A 14,630-nucleotide genomic window follows, 5' to 3' on the forward strand; every position below is an offset into this window, starting at 1 on the left:
TGCTGGTGCTTTAAAAAATCAAGGACACAATTAAGCAAATGCCACAGACTGGAGACAGTGTTAGGATTACTGAGCTTCCAGCAACCTTGGAAGTGTTCAATTCATGAAGTGGCTCAGGGGCACCATTGTAGAGTTAAGGACAAGAGGCTACAATTTTGGAGATGAGGCCATGTCACTTCAGACATATCTCATGTCATTTAGAACCATGTCAGTAGTGGTGGATATAGCGTGTAGCAGTTCTTCATGCATGAAATAGGCAAGATGCAGAGTTTAAAATATGCACCTTTTCTGTTAATTTAGTTTAAAATCACATTCTTTGAAAGATAAAAGTCACACTTATGTTGTGACATGTTCATGTCTCCATGCTTCTTCTATTCGTCCATCTGAGCAAGTTTCTTTGACCATGTGCTCTATTTCCCTTTAGTGTTTTGGTTTAAGCCCCACCCCGTTACAGTCATGTGATATTTCTTTAGTGTTGAGGTGTTTTTGTATGTTTTTTATGTGTGTGTATTACATTTTCATTTTAATATTGTTACTGATATGCTTACATACCTGAGGGCCTGAAGATAACAAGTAGCCAATATTTTTGAGTGTGGAGCGTCTCAGAAACGTTTAATGTCATTATGTACTGTAGAATAAGAAATCCCAAGGTTCTGTGTTATTTTACATTGAGAAACATGATTTTGATTGTCCACTATCTTAAATTTATTGTTTTATTTCTTTTTTCTTTTGATACCATTTTAGAATAAGTCTACACTTATAAAGATTATTAAATTGTTTAAAAAATCTCCGTTTGTGAGCTGCATGTGTAAACAACCACTCCACATCTCCGGACCAGATACTCCGGAAGTTATGTAGTAAGTTGTGTAGTTGGAACTACAGCCATTTATATTTTAAAAACCCTTAATACACAGTCATCATTAAACACATGTTTTTAAATACCTCATCGTGATATTTAAGTTTTTATACCTGATGTTTTTGAACTATGGATAAACATTATGAAATACATTGTGTGAGCTTAGAGAAAGTTTTAATAAAAGGAACAGGAGAGCAATATTTACAGATTATCAGCATTCATTGCCCACACTGTGCTATTGTATTGTTTTCCAGCAATACTATTTCATCAATAATGACAATACACGTTAAACAATAATTAAAACAATAATGACATTACATGTTATTACAAGTTATATGTTGGCGATGTATGTAAATAGTTCAAGATGGATTTTGAATGTAGTAGTTCAATATGGATTTGAATATTATTGAGTTCATTTTTGAGTTATTATCTTGAGTTCACTGAAAAAAAGTAAACATATTTTTTAATCAGATACAGATTTATTAATTAATTCATCACTTAATACACCACACATCACTTTTTCTTTAGAGCCTCGCTGGAAAGATACTCATATTTCCTACTCCCCACCTCTAGGATGAGGCATGTAGGACTGATTTACAGGCCTTTTTTGAAGTGGAGAATGGGTAGAAGGGATTGGACATAGAAAGGATCAATCAGGGTGTATAAAAGTGAAAAAAAAGTTACTCATTATACAACCAGTACGTTAATACACATAAACAGCAATATAAATTACTCTCTGGTTGGTGGGGGATGTTGGGGATCTGAGGAGCTATTCACTGCACTGGCAGCAGATGCTTCAAAGCCAGTGGGTCTGGGTGTGAGGGCCTCTGTGTTGAGGAGTTCCCAAACTGAGGGGATTCTGGGGTCCAGGGGACAGCCCAGCCAAAAGTGTGAGATTAGCAGTTGTTTTTTCACATATTTCCCACCTGCTCTAAACTGCTCTAATTACTACAAGACTCACTCTGAAGCAAAAAGTTTAAACAAAGTATGAAAAAGACAGGGTATTACTGTCACTTTAAATGTATCTTTAATGTGTGTGTGTGTATAGTTGGTGTATACTACAAATATATATAAGAGGCAACATAGAATACTTTACAGTACTTTAGTGAATCAATTGGTCATCACTGAGAGCTTCAATTGCTGTTATAAAAACAATACAGTGAACGCACTCTGGTTTCGAACCCACCTTCGTGCGATAAAAAGGGCGGGGTTTTCACATGTAGCACTCTGTGCCACTGAGAAACACTGATAAAACTCCTCTCCGTCATTTTTATAAACTCTTCTAATATATTTGATATATACACCTTATACTAAACTCACACACACACACACATATATAGTTACAAAATAATCTTTGTCTATTTTTGCTTTTTTTATTTTATTTTTAAATATGCATATATTTTTTGTTTGAGTAACGTTATTCTTTTTGCTGCTGGTTATATATGGTTACAATATGAATAATATAGGTCACAACTCCCATATTTTCGTGTAATCTTTACAAAATATATGAGGTTTTGCACGTGTCTCGCTATGAAATTCAGGCTAAACCCATCTGGGACCATTGTAGTTCAGACGGTTAAACCAACTTAGTTAAAACTACTGTGGTACTAACAAAGTACGATGGTTTTGGAAAACGGTGGAACTTCAGATGCTGGTTAGTTTAACGATGCACCGTATCATGTTAGTTCATTGCTAGGCTCCGTCGTTGTACGGGAAACGCACTCCTGAACTATTAAGACATGGACTCCACAAGACATCTGAAGGTGTCTGGCAACAAGATGTTAGCAACATATCTTTTAAGTGGGGCTTCCATGTAGAGGGCTTCTCCAGCACATCCCACTGATTTAGTGAATTACTCATGTTCCTTAAACCATTCCTCAACAATTGGTGTATTGAGGTAGGCCACATTACCCTTTAGAAAAGGGCCACTGCCATTAAGGTATATATACCGTTGCCATAAAGAGGTATACCTGAACTGCAACAAGTATGACATATACTTGTACTTTTAGCCATACACAGCAAATTCACCAGTGTTAAATCAACACTGTTAGTGTTAAATCAACACTGTTAGTGTAATAATTTAACACTCTCAGTGTAAAGTTAACACTAATAGTGCTGATTTAACACTGGAGAATTTGCTGTGTACCTCTATATATAGCTATGCAGCAAAACTGGAACTGCAGCTCTAGTGCAGAGTAGAGGAGGTCTGAGCTACTAAGCCCAGAGTCATGGATTTGTAACAACAACTCTCTCTCTCTCTCTCTGTTCCCTTCTCTATGCACCTATGCACACTGCTGGAAGGGAAAGCGTTAGTAGAAGAAGGCGGAGGAGATGAAGGTGTAGAAGCTATTTTTTATTTTACTTTTACATCAATGTGCATTTTATATATTTGAAAGGTTTATAAATATGACCGCCAAAGACTTCCAGCAGTGTTCCTCTGTGGCACAGTGAGCTACATCTTCTTTTATCTATCGTCAAACCACGTCAAACCTATCTCTATATCGTACAGAGATAGGCTTGAGACCACAGTGTGTCCACAACATATTTTTTATATCAACTGAAACTCTCAGTAATGACAAACTGATTCACTAAAATACTGTAAAGTATTCTATGCACACCGCGACCCTGAAATGGAGAAGTGGAAAAGAAAATGTATGTATGTATGTATGTATTCTATGCAGCCTATTTTGAGATATATTTGTAGTATATACCAACTTGATTACATATTTTTATATACACGCACATACACACATACAATGGTACATTTGTGCCACTTATACCCTGCCTTTTTTGATGCATTCTTTTATTTAATTGTTTATTTATTTATTATTTTTACTTTTTACCTTTGGGTGAGTCCTGTAGGTATTAAACATTTTAGAGCAGGTGAGAAATCTGTAAGAAAACAACTGCTATAGGTTTATCTCACACTTAAAAATGGGCTGGGCTGGGCTGGGCTGGGCTGTCCCCTGAACCCCAGAATCACCTCAGTCTGGAAACTCATCTGCCCATCCTGCTGCCTCAACACAGGGACCCTCACACCCAGACCCACTGGCTTTGAAGCATCTGTTGCCAGTGCAGTGAATAGCTCCTCAGATCCCCAATGTCCCCCCACCAACCAGAGAGTATTATTTTTAAATTTGTATTAATGTACTGGTTTAACAATGAGTAACTTTCTTTTTCACTTTTATACACCCTGATTGACCCTTTTTGCATCCAATCCCTTCTACCCATTCTCTATTTAAAATAAGGCCTGTAAATCAGGCCTAAATGCTGCCTCAACTCGCCATTCAAGAGGCGGGGAGTCGGAAATAAATGTATTCTGTCAAAAGGTGCTCTGCAGAAAAACTAATTTGTGGTTTATTAAGTGATGAATGAATTTATAAATCTATATCAGTTTAAAAAGATATGTTCACATTCCTTCAGTAAACTGAAAATAAAATAATATTCAAAACCATCTTCAACTACTACATTAAAAGTATTACTATTTTAAATGATTTATTATTATATTAATAATGATTAAACTTAAACATGTAATGTCGTTATTGTTTCAAGTGGTAATCCTTAATATTGCTGTCTTGTTCCTTTTATTAAAACTTTCTCTAAGCTCACACAGTGTGTTTCATAATGGTCATTCAAAGTTCAAAAACATCAGGTATAAAAACTTAAAAATCATGATGAGGTGTTTAAAACCATGTGATTAATGATGACTGTGTATTAAGATTAGGGCTTATTATTTACATTCATCATACTTTTTATAATAGTTATGTAAATTAGTAAATGTAAGCGTTGGCAATAATACATTCCAACTACTCAACTTAACGACAATGATTTATAATGTTCGGTGGAACTACCGTTTCGAGAACGATGGTTCGGACATTGCAAGTTACCAACGTAGTTAATTCGATAGTTCCAACGACGGTTTTAAGAAACAATTGCGTTGCAATTGCACCGTTCACACTACGTAAGTTGCTAAGTTAGCGACTGTCTTTTGGAGAAACACCCCAGAATGGTTACTTTTGTCTCAACATCGTTAGAGAAATGTACAATTGACGATGAACTGGGAAACAGACACAGTACATTGATTTACATGCATTTAATTTGAAAGTTTTTTTCTAAATAGGGCTGCACCGAGCAACAGGAAGTGTTGCTGTCACACAGCTCCAGGTTCCTGGGGCCGACGGTTCGATGCCCCACTCCAGGTGACTGTCTATAAAGTGTGTTTTTCCCATGTCCGCGTGTGTCACTTCTGGGTACACTGGTTTCCTCCCAAGGTAAAAAAAAATACTTTTGTAGGTTGATTGGCTGCACAGACGTGTTCATAGTTGTGTTTGTGACATTATTGTTGGACTGGCCTTTAGATAAACCTTTACAGACAATAAATGACTTAATAATTTTCTGAATATTGTATTGCATTGTTTATTTTATTTGTATTAGTATTATGTTGTATTATATTGTATTTGAATTATGTTTATGCCCTCTGAAAGACTGGGGCCTCCAGGGCCTTGCGACCAGTGATTCCGTGTAGGCTCCGGACCTACCATGACCCTGAACTGGAAAAGCGGTTACAGATAATGAATGTATTATGTTTATTATCATGTTTTCTTTTTCTTTGAATTGCATCCAGTCGATGTACTTGAAAGAACATGGAGGCTAAGATCTCATCACAGCCTCATAGGGTTATTAATTAAATCTTTAAATCTGAAAGAATTTCTTGGAGTTACAGAATACACAGTAATGGAGCCTCTCTCTCTTTTGCTGTTTCATTTTTTCTGTTTCTCGTTTATATAATTACGTGTCTTTTTTTAACACAGAATGTCCTCGTTACACACTATACGATCAAATAAGATAGTGTAGGGTAGGGGGTGTGAGTTCAAAGGATCTGAAATAAGCGCTGGGTCAAATAAGCGCGCCACATTCACACAGCTGCTTTTAGAATTCATGGCCAACAAGCGTATCTTCTGAGCGGCTCCATTCAATCGCAGGTGCGGAATACATTCTGTCATGTTATGTGAAGGTTGTTAGAAATCGAGGGCTGATTCACTTTCGTGCAAAATGCTCTCATCCATGAAAGTAAAATAACTAAGCGCGCGCGAGGGGGACGCCAGTAATCCGAACACTTGGACACAGGTTAAATCAACTCACCTCATAAATTAATCGCGAAGCTTTCGCTTGTTTCACTTTGTACTCCGTTAAGCCTCTGTCAATTATGGTAGCGGTGAAGTTGTTTGTAAGTAACACAAAATATTTAATCTTGTTAATAGATTAAACTTTTCCTGCCTGTAAACTCCCAGGTCCAGAAGTATAAGGCTTTCTAACAATTAGTCGTAATTTCACATTTTTAAAGCACACAGATACAAATAACAATAATTATTACTGATTTCTGCTTTGATTTTGTACCTATTTTACAATTCGTAAACGAAGTTCCATACGGTTTCAGAAACTTTTCAACGAGCTTATTATGTGAATAGGGCCTATTTCTTTATCCCTGCAATGTGGAGGTTTTTTTTTTCTTTACAATATTTAAAACGACTGACGAATTCTGCATAGCTTAAAAGAGCATTTTTTTTAAAATAGTTAAAAGTCGGGGATGCAGTTGCATTAAAATTCTAATTTTTATTTCTGATATTAAGTTATGGTAAAATTAATATTTGTTTATATTACAGTTTATGGCATATAAAAATTAAAGTAAAATATTTGACATAAGTAATGATTCCTAGTGCACAAGATCGGCGTTTTATCACATCGGTCATATATGTCGAAAATTGTTGGTGAACTGTGCTGTAAAAGCGTTTAGTTCACCCTATATATACAAACAAATTAACATAATATTTGTGTAATATTGTATATTGGCATGATACATAGAGACACATGCCCAGTATTTTCAAACTTCAGGTGAAGCAACTTCTTTCATTATCTTTTTTTGTGAATATTTTTGTCCCATTATAAATGTTACTCATTTTACAAATTTAATTAATGCAAATTCAAACCACATTTTTAATAGTAGGATGTGTTTATGTACTGATGTAAGATGCCGGCGATCTATGATCTCTAATAATTGTTTATTTTACAAGTCAATTGTCAAGTTGTGCAGTTAATTCAGCTTATTTTTCACGAAAAAAGGATCCAAGTTGGCACTGGAGTGATGAAGTTTCATTTAAGTTAAACGTTAAAGAAAATTGTTGGATACCATTTAACAGAGATACACCAGACAATACTGACTAATATATGTCTACGGCTTGGTTATATTGTTTATACGATGTTGTATTGATGTGTAAATATAATGTGCATTTTCTTCTGAAACCGTTTCTGGAAATATGTTAGTTGTAAATAATCTTTATAATTACGAACTACAAGAAAAGTTCTGCCCTGGGCCCCACTGTTATATCCGGGAAGTTAAATGGGAAGGGGGTTTGTGTCAGTATGAATTAGTGGGTTTCTCAATCAGAGTTTTGTATTTTTCCTTAATTCCTATATTTATTGCCACTGCACCTGTTCTGTCCTTCTGCACGCGGTCTCCAGGCCCGTGTCTGTAATTATGACGTGAGCCACAAGCTGAATGAGAAGGGTTTTTGGGAACCCGCTAATCCTCTGTTAAAGGGGCTTTGTTAAATAATGCAGCACGGTTTCCGGAAGTGAGATTATCGCTTTCAAGGTTTTTCAAAGAAATGATATTTCACACTCAAATGAGCCTGATCTCGCTTTTATAAAAAAGAGAGAAATTACACACTTTTATTTCATTCATGAAGCCACTTCTTTCACCAAAGAAGAAAATGCTTAAAATGTTCGGAAGCCATTGTTTTTGATCCAATAACAAGAGGAATAAATTAATCACCGGAAAAAAAGCGATCAGTCAGCAGAAGGACAGGTCAAGCTTTAAAATTTGATGATTTAAAAGTATTGCAGTACTGTTCACACACACAAAAACACACACACTTATATATATATATATATATATATATATATATATATATATATATATATATATATATATATATATATACACTTGAAATTTATGAAGATAATTATGGCATAACGGGGAACAGAACAAAGAAAAAATCTGCTAATTGTCTGCTAATTTCATGCAACCCAGTTGAATTTTTTAAAAATTTGTTAAAATGTAAAAACCAAAAAGATCTAATAAATGAATAAACAATAATAATAAAAACATAAAAAATTAAAACATAGTAATTAATAAATAAACACTATGGTAAGACGGATACTAACCGAAAAAAAGTTATTTATTTAAAAATAAAATTATTGTACTCAAAAAGTATTGTATTATTGAATCGAGGAAGGAAAAGTGAAATGAAAAATGAAAATAAACCGCTACAGGGCTGCGTTTAGTTCTGAAGACGCCACCATTTATTTATTTAATAATTATTTTTTTAGTGGCATACACTTTTTCTCGCGGCTGTTTGCCAGTTGAAATAAAAGCTCAAGACACTTATTTGAAAAGATGGGGCGATCAAATTGGTGACAAAGAAGTCTTTCCGTGTCGTCAACGTCGTTCAGACGACTTGCAGGAATCCCTCTGATAATCTGCAGCACTTCAAAGACTCTTCGCTTCAATTGAGACCGATCTCTTCTCTCTCCATTCAGACACGGAGCTGGTGCTAGAGGACTCCGCTCTTTAGCAGTTTCTCCTTGTGTTTGTTTTTTTTCCTCCATTCAGAGCAGAGTCGGAAAGTGCAAACAACAAGACAATTATCAAAGGAGACAAAATTGAAACGTAGCTCATCAAGCGCTACTTGTCCACCCACAGCTCGTACGTTCAGATAGCAACAACTGATTGGGGATATAGCTGAAAAAAACGAGGTAGGCTAGTTTCCAACTTCATTTTCACCCAGCGTTCAGATAGATAGATAGATAGATAGATAGATAGATAGATAGATAGATAGATAGATAGAATGTAAATTCCAGAAGAAAATATTATTTCCATGTTCCACATGTGAATAAAGGAACAAAAACAAAAAGGGTTATCTTTGAATTGACCTTTGTTTTGCTGCTTTCCATGCAAACAGAACGATTCCTTTTCCGTGAATAAAAACATCTCCCAACATATATTAGGTTTTCTGACCCCATGGGCAGCAAATATTGCATACTTTAAATCGGCCTTTTGTGCGCAGCACCCCGGCCCGTATTATAGGAGTCTGACTCTGCGATGACCAAAGAAATCCTAACTCACCGTGAAGATCCACCGTCCAAATGAAACGACGCTTTGGACAAAAGCATGCTTTGATGTCTGGAGGAATAAGCGCGAAGCTTTCATCAAATGCTCCCCAGCTAATCAGAGAATAAACCAGAACAGAGAAAAAATATATAAAAAGCGAGTCAAGTCTATGAACCTGAAACTGAAAAAAAGGAGCTATATAACACTTTTCTATTTTTTCTCTTTACTTTCCAGCTTTCCAGACTAGGAAAGCAGTTATTACTAACAGCGTATGAGATTTGTACAATAGTGATACGTATGTATATATATATAGATATTGTATGTATTCGCTTTAAAGATTTTTTGCTTGTTAATGATTCGCACTTTATTTAAAAAAAAGACAAATTACAAGGCATTTTGGTTGGTACACATTTATGGTCTCTTTTTGTAATTATTATTATTATTATTATTATTATTATTATTATTATTATTATTATTATTATTATTATTGTTGTTGTTGTTGTTGTGGTTGTTGTTGTAAAAATTAGCTGTTGGATGAAATTTGCAAAAATCACAAAAGGCAACATGTTCACATTAATCCGTGGCTAATAATAAAATGATATCAAACAGTAACAATGTTTCAGTCAAACTGTCAGTGAAACTACATTCATTCATTCGTATTCTGTAACAGCTTAATCCTGTTTTTTTTTTTTTTTTTAATATTTCAAACATTATATATATATATATATATATATATATATATATATATATATATATATATATATATATATATATGCAATGGTAGTACACATTTAAAAATAGTTGAAATACCTTACAAAATTACTGAACACTCACACTTTATAACGTTTTCTTTTACAAAATTTACATTTAGAATTTGAAGCACTTTGGTTCGATACAAAAAGAAATTAAAAGTCGATACAATAAATAAATTAAAATGAGTTTTGACTTTACAGAATAGTACATTCTAATAGTAGATGGACGCGATTGTTCAGTTCAGCTTTAAGGGAATGTACTTTATAATGGGAACACTGTAACTCAGTTCCAACTTCTCTGACCCGGCTCTGTCCCGGGCCAAAGACTCAGAAACAAGCTGCCGAGGGAATGTTCAACATTCTCCGGACTGCATCATAGAACGCGCTCCTGTTCTGCAGAAAGCGAGACCTTATTCTTGTAGTTCAAGACACAAATGCGTAATTTATTCCAGTGCACAGTGTTCACTTCTTCTCTCTAGTACAAGCACCTCCTAGAATGTACCCAGGTTTGAACGCTAAAACACATTCGCCTCGTGTATTGAAAGTATGCGCGTTCCGTGTTCTGTATTTTAGTGCACACTGTCGTTTTTATTCGATTTCTGGAACATATATACATTGCAAATTTTGGAGCGTGTTCTTTATCTGCTTTCAAAAACCTTTCACGTTCTATAACTCACTACACGTCTGACTTTCAGAGTATATTCTCGTTCTGACTGTGTTGTATTGATCACTGTTCTGTATGACGTTCCGCATTTAGGGGCTCCATCTCATTTTCTGCATTATAAAACGCATGAGATCTTCTAGAAGCTGTCCCCCTGATCAGCGTTCCTGTACGATGGGGGTCCTGGGGGGTGTTCTGGCGATGAGGGCTGTGAGCTTTGAGGGCTGTGAGCGCCACTCGCGCCCGAGCTGTGGCACACATACCACTCACTCAAGTTTGCAGCCTGAGAGCCAGCGATCGGCTCAGAGAGCGTGGAAGGTGCCAGCTCGCGCCCCAAATCCGAGGAGGGAGACACGAGGGACGGCGTAGAGGACTCGTAACCCGAGCTCGTGGGCGGGGACTTGCAATGCACCTTCATGTGTTTCCGTAAGGAGCTGGGGTGCGTGTATGACTTGTCACAACCTCGCACTTTACAATTGTACGGCTTATCACTGGTGTGCACGTGCGAATGCTTTTTCCGGTCACTGCTGTTGGCGAATCGTCTGTCACATCCGTCAAACTCGCACTTAAACGGCTTTTCACCTAAAGAAAGAAAACAGAGGCTACATCAGCGAGGAAAGGACATTTGAAAACCTTCACCATCATAATCGCTATCATCATTTGAAAATGTTTTAAAATATGCGCATTTAAAATTATGCTTTGAAGGTTCAGAAAATTCTGAGAATGAGTTTTGCAGTAGAATGTGCAAATAAACATGTGTGAGGGTGCTAAGATTTTGCACGCACCTATTATTGAAAAACTAGTTGATTTCCAATCAGCCCCACGGGGTGTAATATTAAACCGTTAGTAAACTGTATGGCAATAAACTCTGGTTTTATAGATGTTCTTAGAATGTCATGTAATACTCCCTGCTCTTTTTGTAAAACTGTACATAAATCATGTTACACATTCAGGTAAAAAAAAAATATGAACTTACGTTAAACATCATATTACAGCGCAGAGTGAGAAACGCTGGCGTAATTAAGCGGTGTTATAAGCATCGTGGTCTAAAGTATTATATTTTCTCTGCTAGTGAAGTAGGGGATTCGAGGGATGACTAGGTGCTATAAATGGTTGAATTAATTACATTCAAATCACAAGACACTTTGATTTTGCGCAAGCCAGCCATTTATGAGTATATGTAATTGCTGCTGTCTAATTAAACTCGCGTGTTGAATATCAATTTGACCTTCAGCTGTTGGGCTGAGAGAGCCAATCAAGGGTATTAGTGTACTACAAGCAAGAAACGAGTAAAGACACCCTTGGGAAACTGCATCCATAACCAAAGATTAAGATTCCTCTGCTCAGGGAAGCCACCCTAGGCCATGAAGCCTGGAGGAAAAAGAGGGGTCTTCATCTTACCCTTGGGCCTGACAGTTTGAAAAAAGGGAAAAAGACATGAGCAGGTAAAGCTATGCTTAATGGATTTTAGACCTGTAATACAGACATGCCTCCCAAGAAACATCCGATCGTATAATAATTAATAATTACAGTTTAACTGCTAATGAGTAACTCCTTTATGAGACTAACCTGATTTAAATAAAAAGCATTGTTATTATTATTATTATTATTATTATTATTATTATTTATTATACTGAATATTACATAGAGGTAATAGTATATACACACAAAAACAACAGTAATCTATTGTTAAAAGCCTTTGTTCAACTGTAGCTCAGAACTTCCTGGCTATATTAATGGTTTAATTAGCATTAAACCATTCGGCTCCATCATTTACACTTGCATAGTCATCAGATTTAGCGTGTCAATGTGATCTTAAATTGATGTGATAAACCGCCTAGTAAAGATTTGTTAAATGATCATATCCTAATAATAGCATTAAGTAAATTAGATAGAAACAATTAATAACCCCTGTATAAATATTTCTAAGTGATATTTCTAAGAGAGAATATGAGATGCTAATAACCCAAAAGCTTTGGCTCTGTTCCGTCAGGGCTTTTTGGTATCTACAGTACATAATATTGCTAACGAACATGTGAAAACAATTGTTTTTAAAGTAAAACCTTAGCATGTCTGTTGTAGGTCCTCGGGCCAACTTTAAATATCTTGTTGTTGGAAAGGCTAAAACTAAAACTCCATAAGTCTAACAGCATCTAGCACTTACCAGTTCTATAGTTAGTGAGGTATGGTTTAACTGTGAGTGTACTCCGAGTGTTATTTAGCGACAAGAAATTCTCAGTCAGCATAAACACTTTATGAAATGTTTAAAGCAATCAGTAAGCAAATTTACTGCAAATAACACCAGTAGAAGTAAAATTTTAAGAAGAAAACTTGGATATGTTAGTTTCTTACACATTTTTGATCAACAGGTAAGACTGGGACTCACTCCATTATAGGCCCCAAACTCAGAACGGGTTTCAACTAGAAAACGATTGCTCAACTTTCGCAGAACAGATGGAACATATGGAAAACTTCTGGAAAGTACTGCATTTTCAAGTACATTCAGAAGTTCGACATTAACGTGTCGATATTTATTATTCAAATTTACCTGTTTCTTTCGGTAGTTTTATTGCGCCAGAATTATTTACTTCAGTATAAGCGAAATAATAACACCTACCAAAATATGATATGATTTATAAATAACGTAATACCATTGAAAACAACAACAACAATAATAATAATAATAATAATAATAATAATAATAATAATAATAATAATAATAAAATGTGGTTGATTCTAATATCACTAAGAATAATAGCACTCATATTTTTATCCTCGGATTCCAGCACAGATCTTCATAAGCATGAAAATGTTTCAGAGTGGAGTCGTGAATTATATAGAACGTAGAAATAAAACAGTTTGTGTTCATTGCTTGTGACAGAAAACGGACATTAATTCATGCATTCATTTCCAAATAATTAACGTATTTTTTTTCAACTAAACAATTGCTCATCGACTCTTACCGCTTAAATTCTAACTTTTTAAACACACGTACACACAGAGACTGAGCCACAAACTAGTAATAGCAGCTAGAGAAAATGTATTAAAATAGAACTGACCAGTGTGCGTCCTTTTGTGAATTTTCAGGTTCTCCGAGCGCGCGAACACTTTGCCGCAGCCAGGAAACGGGCAAGGGAATGGCTTCTCGCCTGTGTGTACACGGATGTGGTTGACCAGTTTATATTTGGCCTTGAATGGTTTGCCTTCGCGTGGACACTCTTCCCAGAAGCAGACGTGGTTCGCCTGCTCGGGTCCGCCTACGTGCTCCACAGTGACATGGGTTACCAGCTCGTGCATGGTGCTATATGTCTTAGAGCAAAGTTTCTCTGCGGAGTGCTCCGGGTCCAGCCACTTGCATATGAGCTCCTGCTTGATGGGCTGTCGCATGTAACGGAGGAACGCGCCGGCGCCGTGGTGGTGCTGGTGGTGGTGCTGGTGGTGGTGGGCGTTGAGGTTCATGTGCATATTGAGTGCTCCATAAGCTGCGAACGGGTCCGCCCTGGAGCTCGTCACCGGAGTCAAGTGCATGTCTGCCGAAATCCCCAGCCTTATCTGTCCGTTGAGGGCTTGAGCGCCGGATGGCTGCTGGTGCTGCAAAGCCGGGAAGAGAGCGTCCGCATGCTGGCCATAGTGTCCTGTGTAGCTGCTACCTGTTGTCGAGACAAACATGCTGTGGTGAGAGGTGGAAGCAGACGCCGCCTGCTCACTCAGCACCGGCATGGCGCTCAGATCGCGGCGGAGGAAGAGATCCCTACCTGCGTAAAGTGACTGGGGCGTTTGGGACATAGAGTAGGGCACCGTTGCCGCAGCTTGCACCGGGCCAAAGGCTCCCGCTTGACTGGAGACTACGTCGTTGTGGCCTGCAATATGATGATTGTGGTGGTGGTGGTGGGGATAATGATGGGCTGGGCTGATTTTGAGGGCCGCGGAGTGCCCCATGTGTTCTGGCCCGAATGGACTCGGCCCCAGGCGGGGTTCCGCAGTCATCTCCCCAGGGTGCGTGTGAGCCATTGAGTGGGGATGGCTGCCGAACCCCGGGAAGTCTGTCACGCTCTGAGGGGTATGGTGGCGATGATGATGATGGTGATGGTGATGTTGGTGAGCCCCTGCCAAGTCAACTAATCTCAGCGCCGTGTTCCGTTTGTACGTAGGGTCCATCATCGCGGGGCTTCCCAAAGCATCCACGCTCAT

At 37.2% G+C, this 14,630-nt stretch overlaps 1 protein-coding gene across 1 annotated transcript; it reads right to left on the reverse strand.

Moving 5' to 3' along the window:
• Positions 1-9,911: 9,911 nt before the first annotated feature.
• Positions 9,912-14,630, reverse strand: zic4 (zic family member 4). The gene is made up of 2 exons (XM_066683680.1): positions 13,499-14,630; positions 9,912-11,021 (listed from the first exon to the last, which is right to left on the reverse strand). Exons 1-2 carry the CDS (start codon positions 14,628-14,630, stop codon positions 10,579-10,581), a joined length of 1,575 nt encoding a protein of 524 aa, XP_066539777.1. The 3' UTR covers positions 9,912-10,578.

The sequence above is a fragment of the Hoplias malabaricus genome, chromosome 10 (genome assembly GCF_029633855.1).
Source record: "Hoplias malabaricus isolate fHopMal1 chromosome 10, fHopMal1.hap1, whole genome shotgun sequence".
NCBI lineage: Eukaryota > Metazoa > Chordata > Actinopteri > Characiformes > Erythrinidae > Hoplias > Hoplias malabaricus.